This window comes from Bombyx mori, chromosome 22 (genome assembly GCF_030269925.1).
Source record: "Bombyx mori chromosome 22, ASM3026992v2".
NCBI lineage: Eukaryota > Metazoa > Arthropoda > Insecta > Lepidoptera > Bombycidae > Bombyx > Bombyx mori.
The window spans coordinates 7401059-7421414 of record NC_085128.1 but is presented as its reverse complement, the minus strand read 5'-3'; the positions used below and the strand labels follow the sequence as shown (position 1 = coordinate 7421414).

Genomic DNA, 20356 nt, shown 5'->3' with positions numbered 1-20356 from the left:
AATCATATTTTTAATAATTTCCGTAGATGTTGAACTAACGGAGTCCCTAAGGCACCACGTAAATGCCGGCATCCATCTTGTGTTAAAGTAATTTTAATTTGCATTGGAATAACAGTTATCTTCAGACACAAACGCGAGGTTTCTTTACGAGAGAAATAGGTCGATGTTACTAACCCGTGTGGACTCCAAACTCCAAACCCACGACTTAAGCGAACAAAGAGTAGGAATTAAGGTACAATACAATAATTAATGCGGTAACCAAAGTAATTATAGTTAGTTTGAAGGAACTTGAATTTGTTAGGAAGGATAGGAGTTATTGAGAAGCTTTGGCTAGAAAATAAGGTTAGTAAGTAGTAGTAACATACTACTACAAGTACAGACGGCGGAACACGAAGTCTCAAATAGCTTGACATGGTCGAAGCCTTACAGATCAACTCAAACTTTTATCTAAACGAATATCCATTTCCACTAATAAGACTCGATGGACTGCAATTAAATGCTCACGGTCGTTTGATTGTTAACAATACTGATAATGTCCTCTAGACAGTTGTTTATGATCATTTATATCTCTCTGTTATTACTCTTCTATAAGAGCGTAACAAATAAACATGTGCTGTTATAGCTATTTATAAAAAGCTAAATTATGACTTTTTGATAACTTGTAGAGCTCTTATCAGGATTTTAAAAGAATTCAGAAAATATAAATGAGTCGGTTCACTCTTAAATGCTCTATTTCGTAGTTTTGCATAGCCAATATGTCAAATAAAATCGATTTCCTTGGTCTTAGGGTTTTTACTTATACATAATATGACATTCACACAAGTGCTTAATGTATTATCAAATCATGAAAGGATTTTGCAGCCATTCGCTAAGGCTAACTTAAAGTTGCATCGCATATCATACTTATTAGACGGTACGCCTAATAACCAAATGCTTAAAAGTTGTATATTTGTAATACAAGTATTGCTTACAAAATCCACAAATTTCCAAAATTTTATTCGTCACATATCATAAAATGTAATTTACTGGTGGTAAGACCTCTTGTGAGTCTGCACGGGTAGGTATCACCACCCTGCCTATTTCTACCGTGAAGCAGTAATGCTTTTGGGTTTGAAAGGTGGGGCAGCCGTTGTAACTATACTGAGACCTTAGAAATCATATCTCAAGGTGGGTCGCGGCATTTACCTTGTAGATATCTATGGGCTCTAGTAACCACTTAACACCAGGTGGGCTGTGAGCTCATCCACCCATATAAGCAATAAAAAAATCATTGAACTAAAAACGGATTGTGTAAAATAAGCCTCAAAGAAGAAACAGAAAAGTCCCTCCCTCTCTACGGTACCTATGTAGGAATGGATGATTACTGGAAATTTAACTCAAAGAGGGTTGACATCAGGCAGGGTGCCAGTCGTAAAAGTGATGCCAAATCCCTATGCAGCATGGCAAGAGAACATGCTACGCCAACCTCACATAATGTGAAATAAGAAGAAGAAGAAAAAGAATTCATGATTTTTTAAAAGAATTCGTAATTTTTTTACTTAACGTTTGCCTTTTTCTCATTCTGTTAGTAAGGCTCTTTTGTGATCCAACACTGCCTAAGCCTTAGAGATAACGAATCTTTCTTATTTTTTACATTAAACAATCCAAGAACCGTAGGGAATATGAAATAAACAAATAATTCATGCAATCATGATACGAATCCTAAACATATACGAGATATTTACATACAATGTATACTCAAAACCTCCAGTAAAGTCAAATTCTACGTAATAAAAATAACTGTTTACTCACTTATAAACTTGGTTCTGTTAAAATATATGAATGTTTACACAAAAAGTTTTCTATCTAGGCAAAATTACAATATTTTTACACAAAAACCAAAAACTGCTTTAGAATAAGGCCACTGTTTACATTTGGGACATAGCTTTTGATGACCCAAATAAAAAAAAAGTTACGTCCAAACATTGGAAAAGGGATGCAAATTTCTTAATTTGCATCACAGTGTTTGGGTGGATTCTTGAAATTCGTTGAATCTTTTTCCGTGCAGGTGAGTACCTATCTAATTTTTTGTTATTCGGATGAAAAAGACGTTATAACATTATCTATACATACTTTAAATACATTTTGGTAAGAAGTTACACTCGACCGATCCATAGAATCAATCCCTTCGTTCGTCTCTTTCCCCAGCGCGCTATGGTAACCATTTTCTTCAAACAAGATTGAGAGTTTGACAGTAAAGAGTTCTTCACAGTAGCCAGTGGCTGCACTCCTGGTATTGCTTATGTTATTGTGCGATAGTAATTACGTTGCCAATTTCTCTTTTTTTTCATACCTAAGCTTACCTAGCCTTGAGAGGCTATGTCAGCGTAACCGGACGAGTAGGTGAGCTCACGGGGCTCAAACCAGGAGTGTTGCTAATACTGGCCCTAGCAAGTGTAGTGCTTCGCAGAATCCACCACCGGGTCGCAAACGCAACCCACTGAGATCCGGCGAGAAACTCAGTGGGCTGTGTCTATGGGTTAATTTATATCTCTAGCTCTGGTAAGCACTTACTACACCAGATGAGCGGAAAGTTCCTTTGTCCAACTGCCCTGAGATTTCCTTCAAGCTCAAATTAATAAAAGGAGCACCTATTTTGATAATGAATAAAATATCGATAAAAATGAATATTGCTACTCTCATTTATAAGAAACGTATATTGACAGACGATAATATAAATGCAACACACATTTTTACTGTACATTGGTACTTCTGATATACTTCTGAGCTCATCTGATGATACCGGAGCCCATTGACTTGAATGTCAATTGCCTCATTGAGAAATTAATTGGGAATTTTAATTGTTTTGTAGTAATCATTTTCCTATCCTCGTCGAGTCTAATGCACAAATTATTGGCGGCTGAAATTTGCAGGATGGTTAAACCAACCGGTGCCAAAATTATACGTATCTTAAGTTTAGTTAAGTAATCTATATTCATGCATATTTTAATTTATTTATTATAAAAAAAAAGAACACAATATTCCTAACCTAAAAGCACATGTTATTATCCGCAACATGCTACGTCAGATTACAGAAATAAAGTTATCAGCAACATGCTTCGTCAAAAAATATTTTAATTAAATAATTGAAAGAGTATGTTTCCAATCTACATAAACAAAATTAATGGAATAACCTAATTGCCAAAAATGTGTAGTTATGCCCTTTAATTGTAACCATTTTTACCATAACCAGTAAGTGGGAAAGTACACATGTGTAATATGAATGGACTTAAAACACGCAATTCTAAATATTAACGAAACAGTGATAGAACAACTATAACTATATAGATTTTTGTACTGATCAAAGTCATCATTGACTGATTTGTTTTTGAATTTTACTTTCGCTATGCAAAAGGTTTGAAGTTAATTGCTAATAATAAATCAATGTTCTAAGTTATTACAATTGGCCTTTTTTTTGCGCAGAGAGACCTATTCGCGGCAAAAGCAGACAGTGCTTCAGGGGTAGATCGAAAATTATCTTCGTCTTCGGCAGGCAGTATGAAGAACAAATGGTTGAAGGCTTTTCGGAGCCTAAAGCCGCCTAGCGCACCTCCGCCACACGTGCCAGATAAGTGAGTATCGTATAATATTATCGCTGCTAATTTTACTCACAATATCACCATAAATTTAAATTCTAACTAATTTATGATTACCTACACGACTTTCAAAAGTATTAATGGAAAATGTTTCTCTTTTTAAATAGTGTATTCAGAGCGATTAAGTAAAATAGTAATTAGCCAGATAACATCCTTTGTTCTACGTTCTTTTATAATACAGATTAATGGATATTGTAATTTAGTTGTTTAAAAACACACCTCAATCAGAAAAAAAAACAAAATACATTTTCGGTTTTTATATCTACAAAATGAATCAAATTTTATTTTCTAATGAATAGTTTTAAATTTTTCCAAGAGTCTTCGTATTTTCTACGAAATATGTACTTGGGTTTTCAAGAAGTGGTGCTTGAACTGCTTCAAAACTAATGAAAAGCAGCTGCTTACGTATTTGCTAAGAACGCTGCATTATTGAAATTCGTTTCCACTTCAATAAAATTAAGAAAAAAAGATCTCGAAAGCAAAGATCAGTAAAAACAGTAAAATATTCGTATATAGTCAGATTATGCGAATAAAATAATGTAATATATAGTATTATATAATATATACAATAATTTACCGATACGAAAGATAAAAAAAATTCCGACATAGGCACGAAAATACACTAGCACAGAGAAAATAATTGTAGATGTTTTGTTGCACACAATATATATTCAGAAAATACGAGACAGAAGTTTTTTTTGATTTTTTTTTTATTGCTTAGATGGATGGACGAGCTCACAGCCCACCTGGTGTTAAGTGGTTACTGGAGCCCATAGACATCTACAACGTAAATGCGCCACCCACCTCGTGATATAAGTTCTAAGATCTCAGTATAGTTAGTAGTAGCATCTCAGAAGTAAAACAAAGGTAAACAAACGTTCTCACTAAATAAAGTAACATCAGTGTACTGCAGTTTTCCTGAATAGTAGAAATTCGTAATTAATTCGTGAAATGGTTTTGTTTCAAAACATCAATATCTGTATTGTAAAGTAGATATTGTAATATTGTAATTTACGTAAACATAAATAACGTCAATCTGGCGTTTAGGTCGACCACAGGATTTAGCTCGTAAGATGAATTGGCCCGCATATCTATATCCCGCATAATCCCTGGAATCTAGAAGCGGTATGACTCACCTTAGTATTGGCTAACTGAACTAATTATACCATTTACGGGTTTATTGGAATCTATGCTATATATGAAACTATGTATAAATATTAATAACACAAAAACGGCTGAAGGGATTGGATAGAAATTTCATGAAACATTCAACATAGAAAAGATTCTACCGAAACTATATTTAGAAAAACTTGTTATAGTCGCTTTAACTATTATTCCTACATAACCGTGTTTAAAATTATTTTCTAAGCAATCTTTCCTTAATCCATAAGCAAATTATATAAATGTTATTAATAACTACTGAAACCCGCACGCGTTGTGAATTTTAAAAAATATATCGTGGCTTGAAAGAACTCACGTAGCTCCTATCTTACGTTCATACTATTACAAAGACCTTCCCTGAATAGCAAATAATAATTGAACCAAGTCTTATCAAAATCGAATCTAAGGCTCAGCAACCCATGTATATACATATTTTTTTGTTTAAATATATATCAAAAGCTAAATCAAAGAAAAACGCATATACGTGCTGACCGTGAGCGATGGTAACCTACGAAACTGCGAAAACAAATGACTCAAAATAAATACAAGCAATACCAATATATCTTTATATATATACACGAGACATTGTAGGTGTGTACACGAATATCGACTAGATTGCAAAGGCGTTGTGCTGTCTGAACGATCGACATGTCGCCGAAATTGAATGAACCAGATAGTCTGTAATCACGAACAAAAGGAAGCTAGATCTGAAACTGGCGTATTATACACAAACAGTACGCCAACAACGAATTTCGTATTACATAATGTAAAACTATTAGACGCAATACACAAACAAGATTATTATAACGAGAACTTGCACAAAATCATGTAGAGCTTCTTTTAATAGTGCTTCTGGAAATCCGATTACACTGTCGGATAATTTGTAACTAGCAATTTAGTCTCAATAAATTACTATATAAATTGAATTAAATTGCATATTTAAAAGGTTCTAGTGGTCCCGCCGTAGTCGAAATTCGACTATAATTAACTGAAATTATAAGTTTGAACATTATCATGGTTCTATTGTCAAAGAGACAAAGACTATTTATTATATTTCTATAATCACAGATTTCGCCAAGACTACACTATACAAATAAAATTAATGATAAACAATATTAAGTAATCTGTTCTCAATTTGACCACAGACTCTAAGTAATAACAAAAGTTTGACAGTAAACAAATAGTATGTGTATATGCAAGAGTATAATATAAGTGTGTGTCAAATACAGGGTGGTGTGTGTGATGTTTTTTTAAATTAATTTAATGCATAATTTAAAAAAAAAATTTGCATTGTGCACTTCTTCTCTATATTCTCTATAAGTGTGGAAAATTTCATACCACTCCGTCCGCGCAATTTTCGTAAAAAGGGATACAACGTTTTTGCTTCACGTATTAATATACTTATATAGATTCAATAGGTAGGGTAGGTATTCAACAAAATCAGACGATTTAACTTGCACACTGCATAGTCTTTGAACTGAAGATAACGAGATGCATACAAGAGTTAAACATATTTGCTCGAAACAAACGAAGCCGTACGCTAGATTTGACTTTTCGTAAAATATTTTTACAGAAACTCTTTGATGTCCCACGTTTTAGAGGATTCTGCACCGATAAACGTCTGACTATTCATTAGAGGAACGTGTCGCAATAGCCGCATAGCCGCTAGCTGTTGCTACCACATTTTCTTAACCCATCCAACATCTTCTCTTCAATTTACTTCTACTACCCTAATTCTTACTACTTATTTCACACAACTTTCCCAATTTTTCCAGCGATAGGACATAATGTTAACCTACACTGTGGATACCACCATCCTACACATTGTCCTAGTTTAGCATTCACTCGTAACAGTTTTTAGGGTAGGATAGGCGTATAGCAAATCTTTTGAGGCTTGAAACCACACGTCTCAAGGTAATGTCAATGGACTCGAATAGCGACAATTCCCCTCGTGAATCATGAGTTGCAGGCTCAACTAATACAGTCTCAAAATCGGACGTAATCGTGGTTTATATTTAACTAGGGACCCGCCCTCGCTTCGCTTCGGAAACTGTAACTTATTATTGATTTTTTCACTATTTAATGGATGTTATTATACATGTAAATACATATAAACCTTCCTCTTCAATCACTCTATCTATTAAAAAAAACTGCATCAAAATCCGTTGCGTAGTTATAAAGAGTGAAGCATACATAGGGATATAGGGACAGAGAAAACGACTTTGTTTTATACTATGTAGTGATTTCAATTTTATACCGAATTTTAAATCCTGCTGTCTTTGAGAAATTGCGACTACAAAATTCCATACAACTTGACTCCTGCACATGACAAACACTGTTTCCATTGCAGCGCATACAAGTTTAATCAAAATTGGATAGTCCTACTGAGCCATGAAGCTAGTCTAACTCTAAGCTATATGCGGTATACATTTACGACGTAGCCAGTTTTGATTACGGCCTAACTTTTACAAAAAAATACCCTTATTCACTAGTAGGTAAAGTTCACAGAATCGTTAAAGTCGCCACAATGACGTCAAAGTTATTGTAGTCTAAAAGATAAGACGTCCGGTGTGCTCGAATCAAACGATGTGATTATAACGGAGTTCAAATAACGCAGGTCATTTTATTCTAAGGAAATATACACTTAACCCGTGCTCACGAACGACTTTCAGGACAAAGGAATCACGTCAAACTAAGAATAAGACTATGATCGAATATCCCAGGGTGTAAGTATTCACGTTGCTACAGACGATCACGATCCCTACTGGTGCCTTCAAATTGTGATTCCAGCAAGAAGGAAGCTAATTTTAATTGTATATACATAATAATATGTCTTCGAATTGCGTTTTCAGTGACGTAATGTACTTTGCGTATCTTTGTATCACAATATTTAACTAGTTCAGTTTACGCCACGCTATTAATTCAAATTATGAGGTGTATAATGTTTTGCTTTACAGGTTTTACACGTACATTTCTGTGTTTGTATCATTGTAAGATATTCATTTTAATCACGTGCCTATTTGTGAGAGATTCAAAATAAACTCAAAGAATATATAATAATTGCAATAAATCCAACTGGTACTAATTGAATCTCTTACAATATTAATCAAATTTATTGGTACTCTGTGATGTCCTCGATATTTGACAGGTGGATTTAAATAATGTACATACCTACTAGTGAAGTACTATGTGGTTGATTCGAATATTCTTTATTCATTTCAATTTCAATCCACACATCGATACATCACAGAATCTAATTGCAATACTTTGCCTATTTTATAAATTGTCACGATTTCGGTGTTTTGTTCATGTTGTTATTTCTCTCTTTTTGCATCATTAAGAAAAAATCAAATGTACCACGCTGTGTCAACGGTTATGGCGATGAGGTAATTGTGCCCTGTAGGTGTGAGATTTGTGACACGAACTGATAAATGTGCTACTATCCTCGATACATGCCCCTGAAACTACTTACTCATCCTTTCTCACTTAGCAAGTACACTCAAATATAGCATGTTTCTGTACCACACAATATTTTAAGTAGTTTTAATGTTCACCGGCTTATTATTTCCGCTACACCAAGCTTCAAGGCAAAGGCAACGTTCCCGAAATGCCCTTTAATTATTTTAAATTCGCTCACTCGCTCGCTTTCGATTAAGTTCGCGTTTCTTAAAAATCTGCTGATGTCGCTTTGTATTCTGGTTGTTGGTTTTAATTAAGTGAAAATTCTTTGTTAGAGACAGTCCATGACATTCCTAGAAGAACGTTAATTAAACGAAGCCCATTAAGGCCTGTGATTACTTTTGTGCTAATGTTGGTAGGTAAACGATTACCACCGCCGACTTGGTGAATGACGTCTCACCTTAACCTTGGAAGCCATCGATTAATTTCGCTGTCGTGTTTTACACATGCAACCACATACGATCAATTTATCGATGAATTCTAAATGTCTCCATTTGTAGTCCGCCTTATTTCTATGGATGACGCAAATACCCATTTCGTCTTTTCGCATCAAAAGTGTACGATTTCCTAAAATATTCGAAATTGAGTTAATATGCGGAATCATTTGGTATCACCAGTAGGTATTTTTCTCATAAATACTGTCAAAAGAGCGTAGTTTAGATTTAGTTTTTTCTTTTCGTTTACCTATTATTTGACTACTATTAACAAAATGAATACATAATTTTATCTTACTTTAAAAGACAGATAATGTAACTGGTAAAAAAGAAATGTTGCAAAGATGATTAATATTAAAAACATCAATCAACCTTTCATCATCAAACACAAAAAATCATCAATCAACCTTTAAAACACTCTCGTGTAAAATTAAATAAGTTTTGAGATTATACAGTTTTAATGCGACAAGACGATTTATGTTGTGTTCCGTAATTTCGATTTTGAAACCATTGAAAACAATAACTATAATAAATTTGTAATAGTTAGGTTTTGCAACAATACAGAAACTACCTATAAAATTATGTAATTACAATATTTTATTTCGTAGGAGGAATGGTGCGGCGCGCGAATCTATGCGTTCAGGAGATTCCGAGGCACACAATTTCCAAGAATATACATACAAAAAAATCACACCTTGCGATGTATGTTCACAAGTGCTACGAGGTAAGTAATCTCTATATATAAAAATGAATTGCTGTTCGTTAGTCTCGCTAAAACTCGAGAACGGCTGGACCGATTTGGCTAATTTCGATCTTGAATTATTCGTGGAAGTCCAGGGAAGGCTTAAAAGGTGAGAAAATATAAAAAAGCTCGGAATTATATAAAAACAAACAATTTTGTTTTTCCTTTGATGTGTCCCCTTGATGTGTCTTTTATTTATCGATTGAGGCACTACGAAGTCTGCCGGGTCAGCTAGTACATTCTAAATTTTTTATAACAAGAAGTTTTTGACATAAGCTCAGTACATATTGTTGTTGTTATGAACACACCCAACTAATAAATTTGTTGGGGATCTTGACTATGATACCAGAAGTCGTATTTTAAGTCCAATAGGCGTCTGTTTCTTTGTTATAAATATTCGGCTATTTAAGTCTTCGTTTCCAATTTTTTTCTCGAATATCTACCAACTTTGGCAACATCTTAAATACCCTCGAAAATACATTTTAATATTAGGAGTGAGAGGTGCAATGAAGTCCTTGTTTCATTCAAGTCAAATACATAACAGTAATAATCAAGTTTCACTGGTGGTAGGACCTCTTGGGAGTCCGCACGGGTAGGTACCACCACCCCGCCTATTTCCGCCGTGAAGCAGTAATGTGTTTCGGTTCGAAGGGTGGGGTAGCCGTTGTAACTATACTGAGACCTTAGAACTTATATCTCGAGGTGGGTGGCGCATTTACGTTGTAGATGTCTATGGGCTCCAGTAACCACTTAACATCAGGTGGGCTGTGAGCTCGTCCATCCATCTAAGCAATAAAAAAAAAAAAGTTTGATTTACTAATATTGAAAAATAAACATCAATAGGAAAAGCATTTTTAACGATTGATCAATTTTATAAACATATCGTGAGTTTGTTCTTTCAAATTATATGTTAGAATCAGTTGAAGTAAGTATTTCAAGATTCGTGTTACATGTAAGAAAGCCACAAAAAGTAATGTACCCATAAAAGTCTTTGTTGTAAAATCTCTAATTAGAGACTACTTTGGTATCTCCAGATAAAGTCCTTAATCGCGTACAAATCCGATTATTTTATTTCTGTTTTCAGCTCTTCGGAGGATTCATAATTACAATGTTTTTTAAAGATATAAAATGAAATTAATAAAGTTAAATATTTTATAAGTTTATTACGCGGTTTTCATACTTTACTATAGTAGGCTACTTAGATGATACACGTCCTTACGGATCCATCAGATCCAATAACCTTTGCACTAGACGCCTTCAGCTCTAACACTAGGAGCAGGCTTAGGGACCCCGGTAACCGTACTCGTCAAACTCGACAAAGAGTTCGCCGTGCAACCTAACCCATGAATCAGCTCGCTGAGTTTCTCGCCGGATCTTCTCAGCGGGTCGCGATTCCGATCCGGTAGTAGATTCATTCGCGAAGCTGCTCTTGAGCTTTATGTCTCCTTCGGAGGTGCTTGGGTGGCTGTTAGCAAATCCCAACCCTGCTGGCTGAGCCTTTGCTCGCCCACCTGTCCTGGTGAAACTGGAAAGGCCTCCGGGCCACCAGTAATCCATCAATCATAAAAAAAAATACTTAGATGATGCAGTTAATAAGATTCTAAAACCGATCTTTTCATTTATTCTACAAAATATTTGCTAGAAAACCATCACAGTTCTCAATATTTACAGTAAACAGCTTTTGAATTTCCCATGCTTCAAACGAAAAAGAATTTTTACTTCGCGGCAGAATGGTGGTAGAATCTCAATAAGTCTTGCCATCAATAATTAATAAAAACCAAAATAGCTTTCTTAGTCAAAACATTTACAATTTTTACAAAAACATTTAACAACATTTATAAAAAATCAAGTACATATTGACACGCTAAGATGAATATATCTTGATAAAGCTATAGAATATTGTTAAATTCATAATTTGATCACAAAACAAATACCACTCGTGCTGTGTTCGTGTTTGTGGTGGTACAGCCCGCGCAATCGATATTATAATGTCGTAGCAAAATCGACTAAGCACGTGCCATATCTCAATTTCCCTTCATCGCATATTCTCGAGGCAATTTTCTGACGTATCAAATTTCAACAAAACGAACAAATAAAACTACAAATATCAACAACACGTAAACGTACAAAAAACAACTTCTTCATTACTAATCCTACTAAGAATGACAAGAATTCTTTAATTATATTTTATGAATTCACTGCGTTATAGTGACTATACATAATAATATGCCTACTGATTTTTGTGAAAACTAAGATATGCACTGGAATATCACAGAATTTTTAATTTTATTTTTTATTATTATTTATTTATAACTAGCTGACCCGGCAGACTTCGTAGTGCCTCAATCTATAAATCAAAATAATCCGTCCGATTTTGTGTGTCCACTTTGATGTGTCCCCACACATCAAAGGAAAAAAATTATGATATTTTTATTAAATTCCGAGCATTTTCATATTTATCTACCTTTTAAACCTTCTCTGGACTTTCACGAATAATTCAACACCAAAATTAGCCAAATCAGTCCAGCCGTTCTCGAGTTTTAGCGAGACTAACGAACAGCAATTCATTTTTATATATAGAGATTAAAAGTTTTGATTTTTCATTTGCTACAACTTGTAGTTAATTCGTGGTTTAATTACGGGCGTGGTTTCTTCACACCCGTATGCTTAAAAATTACGTGTTCAACTTGTTTTAGTGAAGGTAAGCCGTATTTTAATTTTCAAACCCGTACAGCTAATATACAGGCAATATACCCATGTTGCCTATTGATTCCGAAATCCTTAAGCAGCATCAATGAATGCCTGTTTTTGAGTAGCTGGGGTAGTAGGTAAACGTTATTACAATATAATCATGTTTTCAATTTACATCTCGACTTGGGCGATCGCGTTCACATTAGAATATGTTGGACTGCCCGAAAAAATACTGTAATGTTTCCAGGGCTTATTTAAGCGAGTTTCTTTCCACCGTGACTTTTAGATACTTCAACAGATTCAGGTACGCGAGGCCTCGTTAGAATCCTTAAAGGCTTCAACATCATCCCGAGTGACGCTGTCCTTTTAAGAGCTGTTTAAGAGATGTTTCTTTTAAATTCAATATTATTGTTTTTTTAAATATTCCTTTAAACTAATGTCAACGCCTAAAGAAAACGTTGAACAGGCTTAGTTTATTTGATACCTCAGCTTAAAGAGAGATTCATCAAATAATAAAAATAAAAAAAACCTGAGAGGTGTCATTAATATATTCGTCATAAATTACAATGATTTGAATAAAAAGCTCATTGACTCAAGCAAGACAATTACTAAATTACAAAGATTTTGGATGTGTAAGCCAGATTATTAATACAATGAAAAACTTGTCTTGTGTTTTATTTTAGTAACTTATTACAATATTATTGTCAAAAATAATGATATCATGCCTTCGTGGTCTCTGATAAAAGTTCAAGAGTCCTATTTACGTTGTATATTTCTCATTCGTCTTCAAATTAATTTAAAAGGATAAATATTGTACTCTAAGATTTATTTTGGAAGCCCACAGCTCCTTTGTAAGAATACGTACGTAAAGGTAACAAAATATTTATTAGAAGTCAAATCACGACTGTTCTATTATGATCCGGTGTTTTTAAAGAATTTAGCGATAATGATGAAAGAGGTTGTAAAATTTTCCGATCTTCAGTCTTCACTGTGCATTAACCGCCAACAGTTTTAGGTCACTGAGTAGTTAAACAGTTCCTGCCACTCCAGTTTTCAAAACAAGACTTTGATTGATGCCGACGCGCGCGAACTTATGCGCGAATTTAATCGAATTAAAATTTGTCAGCGGCTGCTCGTTCATTGTTCGAAGCTCGACAATCTGTTCGTAACGAGTTATTTCAGAACTATTTAAACGTTGAGCATCACATTTTACTTCAGTGCCTTTTTTCTCCAGTTTTTTTAATTCTGTTATTGCTTAGATGGGTGGAGCTCACAGCCCACCTGCTGCTAAGTGGAGCCTATAGACATCTACAACGTAAATGCGCTACCCACCTTGAGATATAATTTCTAAATTTCTAAGGTCTCAGTATAGTTACACCGACTACCCCACCCTTCAAACCTAAACGCATTACTGCTTCGCGGCAGAAATAGTCGGGGTGGTGCGGACCTACCCGTGCGGACTCACAAGAGGTCCTACCACCCGTAATTACGCATAATTTTTGCGAGTTTTTTATTTTTATTACACAACGTTATTCCTTCACCGTGGAAGTCAATCGTGAACATTTTATAAGTCGTATTTCATTAGAAAAATTAGTACTCGCCTGCGGGATTCGAACACCGTTGCATCGCTAGATACGAATGCAGCGGACGTCTTATCCTTTAGGCCACGACGACTGTAATACATTCGAGTTAACAAACGACTTATGAGAAAACAATAGGCGGCGGTACAATTAATTTAATTGTTCTTAGGTCACACCAGACAAGGTCTCCGCTGCCGTTTATGCAAAATGAACGTCCATACAGATTGTATGCCACAAGTAGGCAAATGCCAAACAAAGTCCCGGCTCTTGCGCAGACAGAAAAGCACTTCCGAAATCGAGTCTCACAGAGTTCAAGAGACTGCATTCGAAGATGAAAGTAAGCCTCATTGACCATCATTATTAATACATATTTGTATCAAACAACACTCGCTACATACTTAAGGTAAATTTTCGACTATCATTAGGTGTAAATATTTGAACCGAGATGTTGAAAGTCAATATAAAATAGAAACTAAAATTAATCATTGAATACTTTTCGTTCGTTTTTACTGATAATTATGCAAACCGAAGTCGTGGTAAGTTTTATCCTCATTATGTACATTTCATTTAAATAACACACTATCGTCTGATAACGATTCTAAGACACAAGGTAAAAAAATATTCATGAAAACTTCAAATTTACTGAAAACAAAACTACCACTTTAAAATATTATACCATACAATCTTACATTTGCCTTTAAGGTCTTCATTAACAATTCAATTTCATACTAATACACACGAGCTACAACTAACACAATCAGATGCTTAATTCACGTTGTCCAGGAGCGGGAGACGGGTGGCTGCCAGGACAGAGACTCACCAAGATTTCATTCAAGAAATCTGTCGAGTTCGATGATGATTTTGATAGCTTCTGTGACGAGGGTACAGTATGAGTCCAGAGTGACCCCGTGCAACCTCCCGAAGCGTTCGACTATACTAACATTGTAACCATTGTACTAAAAGTGATACCCCACAAACTTGATAATTGTACAAAACCTCACTCACTAACGGCTGCAAACACCATTAGCGCAACTCGTGTACACAACCTCGCCTTGTTAGAACTAAAACATTGTATTGATTACTTTACGATTTACCAAATCTGTTTAACAGTAACTAATTCAGTCTAGCCACTTTAGATTCTGGGTAAATGTATCATAAGCAATATTATAGATCTAACGAACGAAACATATTCGCCATACATGTACTAGGTGACCACATTCGTAATCGCGATCCTGATCTAATCGAATTTCGATACTCAGAGGAGGAAGTGGATCAGACCTACCAAGTTCTGAAGCGCGCCAACGAAATATCGAAGCCGGGCGGCGGGGGGCCCGTAGTGCGCGTGTCGGCGCCGGAGGAGTGTCCCGCGGCGCGGTCGCCGGCGAGGCCGTCCGCCGGACTGGCTGTCGCACCCCAGCCTCTCTCTTCCAGCTCAGGTCTGGCGCCGCACCCGAGCTCGATCGCTTCTCGCTCGAGTCGCGCCGTAGGCCGCCGGCCGCCGCGCCGTCCTTCGCTCGGTCGAGGCGCGTGACGGCCGTCCGGCAGCTTTACTCAAATCACTCGTTTTCAGTAGTGTCGAATTGTTTTTTGCACGCATCGTATAGTCGCGGGCGCAGGGCGGGGGCGGGGTGCGGTCGGTACTGAGCGCTGCTTGTCGGTAGGCGCGGCGATGCGGCCTGACGGCGGCGTGCGGCGGAGGCTCTTCGCCGGAGTCAAGAGTTTATCGATGTGGGGCTCACGGTCTCGTCGCGGCTCTCCTCAACACCGATCAATTTCTCTACCGGAAAGTACGCGCCCACGGCTGCCGTAGCGCATCGCTCTAGTCGTCTCACGGCTTTGTTTGTCCAGTCCTCCTGCTGGGTCACGGTGCAACGTTTTTGTTTGTGTCACTTTGTGTGTTCAGTATTTTATGTTATTTTATGTTCAGTTTCGCGATTGCAGTGTTAGTTTAGAATATAGGATTGAACTAGACGAAGCTCGGAAAAACCTTAGATGCTTGAACCTATCCTGCCTAAAGGTTCTGTCACAGGAATGGACAACCGCGATCGAACTTCCCGAACCCAATCATACTTAAATACATTCTTTCGTTGAAGTGCTGTACGTTACTGTTTTTGTTTCATTTTTTTTTATTCATTTCATTTATTTTGTTTTGTTCGCACATTATTTTTGCAGAATCGGAGCAGACGACAACGAGACCTTTCGGACAGCCCTTATGTTTCGTTAACGAAAATGGTGATCCACCACCTTCAATTCTCAAGTCCACAGCAAGCGTTCGCAAGAAAAAATGATAAATATATAATTCGGTCCGTCGGGAACGATGTCATTAAATGAGTCCCGCCCATGACAGGGCAGTGCACGCAACGCGGTAGTGTAATTCGTTCTAGAGAACCGCTTCACGGATGTCTTGTTTATACTTTTATAAAATTTACCCCGAAGCGCCCCGCGTACTGTGATATGTAAAATGTTATTGTAATAAAAGTTAAATCTGAGCAACTTTTTTTTTCTGATTACCATTTAGCACTGATTTTTAATTATTCGCGTATTACATCCTCCGAGAGAGCGTTTTGATGTAAGTGATGCATGGCTTTCCGAGCGTGCCCCTAACTGCATGTCGTTTTTGGCGATGATATACGAACAGACACTCGTTATTCCTCTTCACTTGCACCATATTACCCGCAGCCTTCTCAACCCAGAACTCGGCAACTATCGTATCACGTTTCACGAATCTCTTAATACTTAAAACAAAACTAAATCACGCGCCACGGAAAATATTGTTATCTAACACGAAATTAGAACTCTCATAAATCGACTATCGAAGACTTTTCTGTTTGTTTCGTTTTGTTTGTTCACTTTATGGCGTTATCTATTATTTTTTTCTCTCTCATTAATTTCAGGGCATTGCCTCGGGGCTATTTAGTGATAGTATCAAAACAATTACAGATTAGTTTCCTGTTTACTTGTCCACACAGGTACGATGAAGAACTCGAAGAGTGCCCAAATGTTGAGGCAAGCTGACCGCACCAGTCCCTTACCTGGTACCAATAATGTCTTCATAATAAACGACCCTCGTAGAACTCCACACGTTAGCAATTATGAAAGTAATGAAAAATGCCATGTATAAGACGAAATCATGTCTTACTGTATCTAAAATTACTGATCACAGGCTGCATCCGAAACATAGAATTCATATCGCAGTAGCTATCATCGATAATTATCAAATTCAATTATTTGAGAATGCGAGGAGTCACATACGTATTTCGGATAGGAATTTCTTCTATACACTTCATCTTTTTCTATCCTGTATCTTATTCTAACTAAAATTTATTAATATTTTTATTTGCACTGCTTTCGCACTTTTTCGTCGTAGTTCTTGTACATAAACTATTATTTTAATTTTATATGTAGCCCTGTTGCGGTGGAAATTGTTTGCCTACTTACAATAATATAATATTTTTTAACATAGTGAACTTTGTTTGTCTTCAATATAGGTACTAACATACATTTAGCGTTAGCTTTGATGAAATGAATTTTAGTAAATGAGTTGTTTTTCGTAATAGGTTGTACATTCAAATGAATCTCACATGAAAATCTATTTAATTGCCTCTAACTAGCGAATCGTAAATATGACAACATATTGTTAAGTAACAAATTTAACACTTTTACACACAAAAAATATACTATTTCAATATTAAATAAGTCTCAACACTCAAATTAAAGAATTATGGTAATCTAGGTAAGTTCCCATGCTCACATTGAGTCAAATGTTATAGCACCGCATTCGCCGAGACGTCAAAAGTTGAACCTTAGGATGAAGAGCTTGTCGTTGGACTCGCCAGAGTGTGGAGAGCTGAGGCGTCGACCAGCACGAGACCAACAGCCCTCGCAGGGCAGCCGTGTCCTATGTACGAATACATACAGTAATAAAACTACCCGAGTCCACAAAATAATGCTATATGACTTACTCAATCTTCAAACATCGAATTGAAAGGACATCAACACAAACTCCCAAACAGCGACGCGATCATTGATTTATTTCCGACGTTCAGACGTGTACAATGGTGAATTAAGCACATCAAAAATGTTGGAAGTTCGTGACTGACCTTTCTTCGCAGAATATTATTATGAGAATCAACATACCGCACAACAGTCTACTTTTTCTTTTGTAACCTTAAAAACAGATTAATAACAATAGCGTTATTTGGACTTGGGTATTTGATGTCGAGCAGTTTTGTGGGCACAAGCGATGTTTACCAGAGAGAAAATCCCTTCGGCTTAGCTTTTGTGTGTTTTGAAATTTATTGTATTGTTTTAGCACATAGGCGGGTACTTACCGGCCTACTGTCGGACACTTTCTTTTTGATGTTTCCTTGTCTGATTAATTTCCGAATACGTTTAAAGTTATTAAAAGCTAACATTAAACATGGGTGACATTCTTCTATCTAATATTTAAATGCAGATCGTGTATAGGCACTTTAGACTCTTTCAAAACTTTCAACAGTGAGAATTCTGATAGAAAAAAATCCGTTACGAATGTATTATTTTGAATGCGTTTATGACGTAAGTATTTTTTTTTGCATGAGTTTTATGTTTTGTTTTATTTTTCTAGGTTACTGCAGAGCAAATTGCATGAGATATGGCTTTCCTAGAATAAGTAACCACCTCGTTCATAGATACACGTGTTCATGTACGTTCTATATTGTGTTTAATCTAAAACAGGAAAACAGTGATGTAATTTCCGCCTTCTGTGAAACGTACAGATAGACCAGCAAAAACGGTCTGTTATTCCAAGGCTGTCTTCAGTAAGCTTTCTTTATTTGTTTTTCATTAATTTGATGAAACCAAGTAACCGGTACTACATTGTTTTCCTGTGTTATTTAGTAACAAAAAAAAATGTTTTCGCGAATAATCTCTCAAGTACAGAGAACAATAAACTGTGATGAAAAATATATTTTATCTTAAAAAAATTAAATTACTAATGTTTACATGCGTATAACCCAATTGAAATACATTTGTGTATTTAATTAATTTTTATTGTTATCCAAAAATAAATTAGTTTGTGTTGCTATCGGACAATTTGCATGTGCATGTTTGTTTTTAAATTTTCAGCATTAATGAATATCGATTAAAATGTCGTAGCTCCATCATCGCCGGTACATAGCAGGAAGCTATTGAATACGCGTGGAGGTCGCATGAGCAGCGTTGAATTGCCAGACGAACCGGACAAAAGCCTGTCTTCTAACAGCGCAAGTCCGTGCCCTTCGCCAGTTAAACAACAGAGCGTGAGTTTGTTTTTCTTATTTCATTATTTGTAGATTACTGTTACTTGTCCATAGAGCGCCTTGTCGTTCAGGGCAAAGTAGAAGGCACCAGACCGTGTGGAAGGGTGCCCATGCCCACCGACCAGATCAAGTCGGCAGTTGGCGGCTGTTTGCATGAGTGTACCAGGCTCACCACAAACCGGGAGCAATGGCGATTGCTCGTGAGGTGCATAACATCTGCCCACAACAATGATGCTGGATGACGACCACGACCGCTCTGACAAGAGTGATACGACATACGAGATACGAGTTATTCAAAGGGTGCGAACAATTGGAACACTATGTGTGGCACAAGCCACGACAGATATTGACGTGTATGTGATTTTACTAAAACTTTATAAACGACTGGTTAATAGCAGGGGAATTACTATAATTAGTGTAGATATTATTTTAATCAAGACACTTGTTGATGAAGATGAAGAAAGGGCAATTAACTATTCAGTTTACGGTTTAATAAGCTGTCGCTATGATATTTAAAAAAGGAGTACAGATTTCACCGAAAATATCTGTTACTGGAGCTTTTATTAAGAAAATAACACTTCGAATACTTACGAAAAATATAATAAAATATTCAACTCTGGAATTCGTGAGAAGCTAAAGGTGTAAGCAAAAAAATCAATTACGTGAGGCATTTGAGGTGTTAGCGCTCCGAAGCGGGAGCTCGAATGACATACTCGATTTAAAAGTTATCTATTTGTAATTTCAAAATATCCAGTTCACCGATTTGCTAACTGAAGTGGATAATTTAAGAAAATACTTTTACAGTCACTTCTCGGTGGCTCGGGAATTGGAATGATGGGTTATTTTCCAGTGCAATTTCAACGTGCTGAGTTTCGAAACGAAAAGTATTAATTTCAAATATATTTTTTATGTCATAAACTATTTTCTAACAAAAAGTAAAAAAAGAGAAAGCTTATTAAAAATATATATATTGTCGTAGATTTAGTGATGCATTCACGACATACGTAGTGGTAAGCTGTTGCCGATATAGATACCTCGACGTGAATTCCGTCAACTTGAAAACCGAAGGTTGAAACACAAAATATGTAATTTACAAATCTTGGGGAAAAAAAATCTGAGATACAACGAAAAATTCGACACGACACATAGACATTCAAACGTTCACGCAACCGTCACGTGACATTGTAAATTGTACTGTGTAACGGTTTTCTTTCAAAACGAAACGCATGTCTGCCTTTTTTTTTAATCCTACCTATTCTCATAGCCTTGAGAGGCTATTTCAGTTTCGCCCTAACATGTAGGTGAGCTCATGGGGCTCAAATGGGAGTGGTGCTAACACTGGCCTTAGCAAGAGCAGTGCTTCGCAGAATCTACC

At 36.2% G+C, this 20356-nt stretch overlaps 1 protein-coding gene across 1 annotated transcript in view; it reads left to right on the top strand.

Annotated features, from left to right (window-relative positions):
- The window catches only part of LOC101741686 (uncharacterized), a 181360-nt gene that overhangs the window by 150139 nt on the left and 10865 nt on the right, over positions 1–20356 (top strand). Inside the window, exons 12-18 of the mRNA XM_038018733.2 lie at positions 3463–3611; positions 9298–9413; positions 13872–14039; positions 14962–15138; positions 17473–17604; positions 18309–18386; positions 18839–18981. Of these exons, the coding sequence (XP_037874661.1) occupies positions 3463–3611; positions 9298–9413; positions 13872–14039; positions 14962–15138; positions 17473–17604; positions 18309–18386; positions 18839–18981 (963 nt within the window). The remainder of the gene's footprint in view (positions 1–3462; positions 3612–9297; positions 9414–13871; positions 14040–14961; positions 15139–17472; positions 17605–18308; positions 18387–18838; positions 18982–20356) is intronic.